The sequence below is a fragment of the Gossypium hirsutum genome, chromosome A09, assembly GCF_007990345.1.
Source record: "Gossypium hirsutum isolate 1008001.06 chromosome A09, Gossypium_hirsutum_v2.1, whole genome shotgun sequence".
Taxonomy (NCBI): domain Eukaryota; kingdom Viridiplantae; phylum Streptophyta; class Magnoliopsida; order Malvales; family Malvaceae; genus Gossypium; species Gossypium hirsutum.
In genome coordinates, this window is record NC_053432.1 from 24,889,694 (window position 1) to 24,898,538 (window position 8,845).

An 8,845-nucleotide genomic window follows, 5' to 3' on the forward strand; every position below is an offset into this window, starting at 1 on the left:
AATACCTAACTTGGACAAAAAAAATTAAATTCTAATGTAAGAAAAGGTTCAAGTTTATGCCCAAAATAGTAATTTAACTTTAACCTAAATATACAAGTTAGCTGGCTATCTTAACCAAGGAATAAGAAAAAAACAATATGTATTATATATTCAACCCACAGGAAAAAGAAAAGTTGGAGGGGCAGGGTGTCAGCATCTCATAAATTAAAAAGCTTCCTCAAAATCAGATTCTTTGTTGATCGCTAAAATATCTTTTGTTTTTATTATTTTATCTCTTTTTTGGGCCCCACCCATTCCAGATATTTTTTCTCTTTGCTTGCGTCTCTACTCGCGCGCCTCCTCTTAACTTTCATACTCGCCTCTAATTTCTTCCCTTTAATTGGAAACTAGTATGGTATATTTATATGGGTAAAATAATGAAGCTTCTGGTTAACTCTTAGGTCACGTTTGGTTCGCTGTATTGGATTAGAGGTGTATTGGATTAGAGGTGTATTGGATTAGAGGTGTAATGGAATAGAGGTGTAATAGCAAATCAACTGTTTGGTTGAATGTAATGGAATAGAGGCGTAATAGTAAAACTGTGTTTGGTTGAATGTAATAGAGGTGTAATAGCATAATGGAGAAAACTAAAATGACCAGAATACCCTTAGCATAAATTTGTTTTGGTAAATGATTATTGTTATTGTTATTTAAATTTTAATAAGATTATTTATTATCAAAAATAAATAATTTAATCATATTTAAACATAATTATTATTAAATATATTAAATATATTATAATTAAAATATATAATTTAATAAAATTCTTAATAATTAATATTCTTATATGAATTTACTCAAATCATAATATATGATACTATAAAAGATAATTTGAAATGATTAATATTAAATATATTTTAATTAAAATATATGATTTAATAAAATTTAAAATAATTATAACTAATAAATTATCTTATATGAATTTGTATAATTTAAAATAATTATTATTACATATAATTTAATAAGATATAATTTCATAAAATTATTGATAATAAATTTTCTTATATGAATTTATATAATTTAAAATAATTTATATAATAAATCTATTGTATAACTTTCTCAAAGAGGTTCTTTCATCGTCGGGCATGGGTGTTGAAACCAGGTACTTTAAGAAAAATGAATACTCTGACAGGGGTATAAAAAAGGGATACTTCAAGCAAAATGAAGAGTCGGAGAAACATAGCTCTGTATATTCTCTCAGTTGCTATATTTTTTGGTTTTCTTACCTTATTCTCTGAATTTTCTTCCTCAATGAGGTTCTTTTTTATTTTTTGATTTTAGCTTTGCCCCTATGGCATGAACCTTGTGATGAATTAAAAAATTAAAGAAATATATAAAAATGGGTAAAATTACAATGAATCATTACTCCAAAGTTATAAACTAGTTATTCTAATATGATATTAAAATGCCAAGAGTGCAAAACAAATAATTTTCCAAGGATACCAGATCAGAAGGGACTTAAAAGGCCAACTAGACAGAGAAATTCAAGCAGATGCATCGCCGTATTTCATCATTGATATGTTGCATTTTGGATCATAATTCAAATTCAACTACAAATTATAGGTTAATGGGTTTGAAGCAGCACCAACAACTGTAGCCATGGGATTCGACAAATTGGGAGCAGCAAGAATTGCAGTAGTGGTGTTTGATGGAACTGTAGTTCCTACATTCAAACAAGTTCAGTCAGTTAAGTATCTAGCATTTCAATATGATTCAACAAGCATACAACTATGATAAAGAGGAGTTACTCTTAGTAACTAGGAAAAATATGACATAAAAAGACATCAACTTATTTTTCCCATGAAGCAAAAAAAGAACATCTTAACACCATACATCAATGGCAAGCAAGACCAAGTCATTTTGCCTCTATATTAATGGATTTTCTAGCAGCAATCTGAAACACAACTCCATAAGTTAAGCTATCATAAAGATACAATTATGGCTATAATAGTGGACCTTTATAAACTTTAAAATATAGCAGCCAAGTACATTGAATAATAAACTTGAGCAAAAGGCTGCAGAAGAAAAAAGCAAACTGATTTCTATGATAGAGAAATCAATGCCCGTATTGATAAAGAGAAGGCCAACAACCACAATAATAAAGAGACATTTAAGCCATCTAAGAAAACATAAGCATCCATGTTAATCAGATTCACCATTTTGACCATGCAACAACTTATAGGAAGATATAGAAAAAAACGCTTATAAAAACAACTAAACATGAAAAAAATACCTGCATATATCGCACAACAGTACTAGTATAATCAACAGCTCTCCTTTGGGCCAGCCTTCTCATTCTTTTCGCAGCAAATTTGTCACCATGAGCTGAAAGAAGTATTTAATAGAAAAAATAAAAGAATTTTGTCAGAACTAAAATTTAGATAGCCTAACTTTCCAATCATTTCAAAGGAAAACCGTAAACTCAACAATTTCAAGGATTAAACTGTGGGGGTTTTAAGCATTTTAACCATCTACTTTGAGGCCAAGGAAGTATACAGCAGTAAAATTTTGCAATTTTCTCTCAAGGTCTGCACATATGTTCTATGCTTATAATCAGATTTCCTTCTAAAAGTGACAAACAATCCAAACTAGAAACACAGTCTAATTTGAAGTAGAAATCTATTAGACTGTTGTACCAACGACGATTTAGCACCAAAACTTAAGATCATAGTCAAATATGGTTCAATGACAAATATATAATTGCAAAATCATCACATCAATGTCTCCTTTCACATCCTCTTCAACTGTCATTACAATTTCTTCAAACAAGATGTTCCAGAACCAAACATCCATTACTCATCATCATTGGTTTTTCAACAAAAAAAAAACATAAACAGATCAATAAAAGTTAAAAAACCGACATTTGAAGTTACCCGAAGATGCTCAATGAAAAGATTAAAACCGCATTAAATTAGATATCAAGAGAAGTTTCAAAGTGAACTGGTTGATATTTGTATCATTACAAACTTGTAAAAGGTTACACACGAATAAAAAAACAACTTGTCAGAGACTGTGGATCACCTAGTTGATGACAACTAATCTCCCAACACATATTTTGAAGCTCAGAAGTTGGTGCTTTAGAGTTTAGGCTCAAGGAAGCGAGCACCTAGTGAAAAGCAATGTACCATTCTAAGCGAGAAAAGAAAAAATCCATATAATACTATAACCATACAATGCAAATTCAGAATTGGGACTTATCAAGGCTATCAAAATACGGATGATCCATAGCTGCTTTTGCTGATATTCTCTCTGCAGGGTCATATTTAAGCATCTTCTGCAATAACCAAAAACAAGAAGCTATTAGCCTCCAAAATGTGCAAGTAATAGAGAAGTAAATCAGTAAATCATGAGCATGAACTAAATGTTGTCATTGTCACAGACGGTAAACCCTTTTATGTGTTATATCATTCCGAAATTATTTGGCAATGATCATGTTGTATGACTTGAAATTGGCATCCTTGCAAAAAGGCTAAGGAAATAGGAATTAAAAGAGTAAAAGGCACCAAACAGACTACTTTCAGTTCCTTCTTTTGCTGTGCATATACCTATGCATTAAGGTCAGTGGACATATAGAACTGATAAATTTCATGTATATCACTACTTGTTCCTTTCTATTCTTTAAATATTTGACTTTGAACATATGATCATAGATTAAAAAGCTTTTATTGACTTGAATCACTCTGACCATTGCTATAATCCTAGTATAACATGCAACGAAATTCCAAGTGAATTCTAAATAGCTTCGATGCTTTTTCTATCAGTATTCTCTACCCTCTTAGTCCTATTCACATGGCCTAAATGTTAATCATGCTAGACTTTATTTTTTTCTCTCAAAATTCTTCCCCATGGCAAGACTGCAATTGTGAGTTGAAGACGACCTGCACTTGGATAAGTGTCAAATACAAGTATTGTCCGACTCAAATATGCTTAGTTTTTTTTTCATGCATTTTGAGAATCATATGAATTATTCATACTATTGTAATGTATTTAATTTACTATGATTGTAAACTAACAATTTTTTTCACAATCATTTTGGATTTTTTAAATTAATCCATGACTATATAATTTGAACTTTTTAGGAGTTTGCTTGTTGGCAGCTTAATAGAAGTAAAAAAAAAAATTCAACGGTACTTAATTTTCTTCTTAAACTCTAATATGTAGAATGGTTGCTGCTGAAATGAGACTATATCAACGGATATTTGTTTGAAACAAAGAATAAATCTACATTAGAAAACATGACTATATTATGATGCTTTGATTTGAACAGTTTGTTGATGTTTAGTAAAAGAATGAGGACTTACAGAGAGGAGATCAACCCCTTCAGGAGAAAGGGAAGGAACAGCGCGTTCCAAGTTCTGAGGCTCCCACCGTGGGTACACGTGCCAATCCCTTAGAGAGGTAACCCCGGGCCATTGCTTCTCAGTTGGGGTGCCCAGTAACCTTTTCAATTTTCACCCAATTAAGAAAAAAGAACGAGAAAAAGGGCGGTAGCTAGGAAGAGATACATTGGGAAGAAACAAATATACCTAAAAATGTGGAGCAATTGCTGGAATTCAGAATCCCCCAGGAACAATGCTTGCCTTCTAACCATTTCGGCGAAGATGCATCCAACAGACCACATGTCGACGGCGGTGGAGTAGTGAGTAGAACCAAGCATGGCTAAAAAACCGACAAAAAACACAGAATAGAAATGTTAAAAAGAATGGAAAAATCAAAGAAAAAACGCTTCACTCTTTCTTCAATGGATTAAGCTAGAATTTCCAATTTTGTGAATATATTGAAGAGAAAAAGAGAGGGTTTTGGTGTGCGGAGCAGATAGTGTTGGGAGGAAATGGGGAAGGGAAATTTGATGCCGAGACGAGAAGAAACGATGACGACAGATTAATCAACGGAATCAGTGGGAAATGGGAGGAGAAAATGATTAGGACGGAAGAGGAGAGGGTCGGGTAGGGAGGGAGGGTAAAACAGAGAGATGGGGAGGGAGGCCGGGCGTAATGGCTAATACAACGATTTGGGAACGGATTGTAAAACACGGGAATTTGGGGATTAGGGGCGTAATGTAATACGCGCGTAATGGCTAATACAGCGAACCAAACGCCGGATTAGGGGCGTAATGTAATACGCGCGTAATCGGGGCGTAATGGATTGGGTAATACGGCGAACCAAACACGCCCTTAAAATAACTTTACTTTCAAGGTTTGAGTTGGATTTTATTTTTGGAATGCAATATATTTTCTTAACATTTGTTGTTATTTTATTTCTATTTCAAAACTTAATAAACCAAAATTATTAAATTAAAAAATATATTTCTTAATTAAATGGAAAAATAAAAGTGATAGAACAACTAAAATTTGAAATAATATCTTAGGTCAAGTTTGTCTATATTGATCGTAATAATTAGTACTGTTTTTACTCACACTTTACGTTAGGTTAATTATTGATTTCTTGGTTAAACTACAATGTAAAAAATTGAGGGATACAATTTCTTTAAAATTTTTGCATTCTTTATATATTTGGAATTTAATCACCATATTTTTTATTTTTAGAAATTTAGTTTCTCTATTTTTTGAATTTAAAAATTTAGGTTTACTTGTCAACTCTGTTAAAATTCTTTTCTGTTAGCGTGACATTTTGAAAAAAAATAAAATAAATTTATTATCCATGAAATAAAAAATAACATTATAGCAAACTTGAATTTGATAAAAAAATAAAATGTATTAAATTATGTCAAAAATTAAAATATATAGATTAAAATTTAAATTTAATCGAAATATATAGATAAATTTAAATTTAAATCTAAAAAGTAGAGAAATTGTAGTTCACATTCACTCATAATATTTTTATGTAAAAAGAAAAAGAAAGAAAAAAAAATGTACAAGTGTCCATTATGGAGGCCATTTATAAATAGTTGTATAGAATATAATTGAAGTGTGTACTACAATTGCATCAGCTTCACTTATCTATTTTGGTGTATTTGTTAAATAGGTATTAAAACAAACATTATTAATTTGCTAGTTATTCAGATTGCTTTTTTATATTGTATCATGAGAGAAAATATTTAAAATTTGATAAAATAAAACATTTAACTTTTTGGTAATAACATGTTGTAGTAAAAGCCGACGATTGGATTTTTTTTTTTTTTGCAACATTCGAACTACTCTGTTGTCAAAGACAAAACAGAGCAGCAACCAAAATTGAAAAATACAGCAGACAAGATAAGGACTTAGTCCCAATTACAACAAAACAACTTAACAAAACAGGATAACACCACCAAGCTTTAAACACTTGCAACCGATAAAACACCAGCCAACACTAATGAGAAAGCCATATCATTGCCATTCCTATCCGCCAAAGAAAAGACTGCAAAACCAGCCTTAAGCTTAGTAGTTTCAATATCTGAAAATTTTCATGAAGCTACCAAGGTCTTAAACCTTGTTAATACACTCAGAAAACACCACCAATATACCTAATTCAATAAATAAAGAATCGTTATTCTTCCAATTCAAAGCTAAAAAGACTTCTAAGGCTATCTTCCCTACACAAATCTCAGCTTCCTCAGCAACATTTGTATCAACAGCACCAGAAAATATCCCTCTTGCTTTCCCCTCTATATTCCTCAATACTCCTTAAAAACTTGTCCTCAATTTCCTCTATAGATCTAACTTTTCTATTGTCTCCTAGTCCAAGAATGACATCATTATTCGCCTAGCCTCATATTTCACTCCAACTATTTTATTATAACTTTATATCCAACTTAAATTCATCTCTCTTACTTAGAAATCCCCTACCAATTGTACTTCCCTCCTCTAGTAAAATGCACTGTTGATTACCCTCAATTACTTCCACCGACCCATTTTTTATAAAGCCCAGGCGTTTAATCTCTTAAACAATCACATAAAAACACCTCAAGCAATCCCCAATAGACGTAACTTACCATCTTTAACACCTAAAAAACTTTAATTCCAATGTTCATTCACCATCGGCCCATATTGCTATCCTATAAGAATTAGCCCTAAGACTGCAAGTCTGATTGGGGCAAAAGCATTAATCAGAGTCACCTCTATCTCTTCGAGTACCCATTTTCCTTCATCAACAATAGTCCTCCTCCCACACAATTCAACATTTTCCGAGAAACGACCCTAATCCCAAACGTTAATAAACCCCCTGACCTTTCTACAGCAACAACATATTTGAAATCGATACAATCATCACCCCATATTTTTCTAACTAACTCTATTGACACCGACTTGAATAAAACAAATCATCGGCCTTATTTATCCTCACCACTCAAATAACAGTTACAAAAATCAGACCCGAGACCAACCCTCTAATGTTCCACGTGAAAATTCAAAAACTCTCTATCAATATAGAATAATTAAAAGATAAAACCACAAAAACAACCACATACCAATGTCCTGAATACTATCAACCCCCGATCTTTGAGTGCTCCCTACTGCTTTCCTTCGATCCTCATAATTTCTTCAATAATCATCTCCTCATCTCCATGCACACTAAAACCCAGCCTTTTCCCTACCTCCCACGTCTTCTTCGCTTCTCTTAGAATAACTTTTCTTCAATTACTGATATCGGAATCCGAAAGTGACCAATTTGCAATACTGCCGTCAATTCTCAAAATCTACTTTCCTTTTTGTTTTTTTTAACCCTTTGTTCCTCTTTTGCTTCTCTTTCGATGTGAGTGTTGTATCTTGAATCTCGCGCATTGATCTAATTTTCTTATTTAGAGCTCTCTTCTTTCTTTTATTCTGCCTAACTTGGAAAAATTCCTCTTCAAACTGATATAGAAATATGATCCTTATGGCTCTCTGAACCTGAAATTAGAGGCTGATTTTGTTTTGACTTTGGGCTTACTTCCAAGTTTGCACTCATCAATTCATTTTCATTATACCTGTCTACATTGGCCCCCAAACATTGATTCTCCGCCCCTTCATTCTGTTCCAGACCCACTCCAAAAGCATCCTCACATTGGGTCTTCAATCCATCAATCTGCTCCATACCCAAGTCTAGGCCCATATTGTTTAAAACAGAATTAATGTGGACAGGTAACGTAGCATTTGTCTCCCCTTCAACATGAACACTCAACATGTTGCAAAGTGAATTGGGTTCCTCAATAATTCCCTTATTCGGCATACCTTGCATCCCACTACCTAATCCTTTATTTTCGAGGCATGTAGTATTAACACCTTCAAATCCATCTCTTCGACTTCCCTCCGGTGACACTTGCGATTCCAGATTGTTTACCGATACTTTTTCCGATGATGCTTCATCTTCTCTCACCCGTAGATCTCCATCCTTTTTATGATTTTCATTAGATTTTTCCACCAAACCTCTTTCAGTTATGTGAATTTGGAATTTTTCACTTCCCACCTCCATTGTTATTACCTCGTCAAGTCTATTAGCTTGTTTAGTGATTACCAAAATATCCATCTTCTCATAGTTGTTCGTCATTGTGAAATTTTTGCCCATGGCAATAATCTCTCCCCATAAATCAACTACTTTCTTGACTGATCGGTAGTTCCAGCATGAAGAGGAATTCTTGAAATTTCTATCCAAACTTCTCTCTCCGAAGCTTGAAAAATTTCCGACCATGGCTCGACGTTGATGAAAAACTCTTTAAGATATGCCCAATCTCTTTGTCTTAATATCTCCATCAGCTCTTCATCCCGAACCTCTATCAGAAAAAATCTACCCTGATTCTTTTAACTTTTAATTCTCCAAGGCCTAAGCAGGTAGTTCTTTCAATCAAGCTATTGAGATTGCAAAAAGTCACTGTTTCCCCTATCAAACA

General features: G+C 32.8%; 1 protein-coding gene across 1 annotated transcript; it reads right to left on the reverse strand.

Moving 5' to 3' along the window:
* Positions 1-2,926: 2,926 nt before the first annotated feature.
* Positions 2,927-4,711, reverse strand: LOC107940697 (cyclin-dependent kinase B1-2). The gene is made up of 3 exons (XM_041077687.1): positions 4,566-4,711; positions 4,341-4,479; positions 2,927-3,313 (listed from the first exon to the last, which is right to left on the reverse strand). Exons 1-3 carry the CDS (start codon positions 4,694-4,696, stop codon positions 3,221-3,223), a joined length of 363 nt encoding a protein of 120 aa, XP_040933621.1. The 5' UTR covers positions 4,697-4,711; the 3' UTR covers positions 2,927-3,220.
* Positions 4,712-8,845: the final 4,134 nt, after the last annotated feature.

Bases quoted from the DNA above. Each gene is read 5' to 3' on its own strand.
- LOC107940697 (XM_041077687.1), bottom strand. From the start codon at position 4,696: ATGCTTGGTTCTACTCACTACTCCACCGCCGTCGACATGTGGTCTGTT. The intron at 4,480-4,565 runs GTATATTTGTTT...AAAATTGAAAAG, and splicing joins CAATTGCTCCACATTTTTAG to GTTACTGGGCACCCCAACTG. The intron at 3,314-4,340 runs GTAAGTCCTCAT...TGGTTATTGCAG, and splicing joins AAGGGGTTGATCTCCTCTCT to AAGATGCTTAAATATGACCC.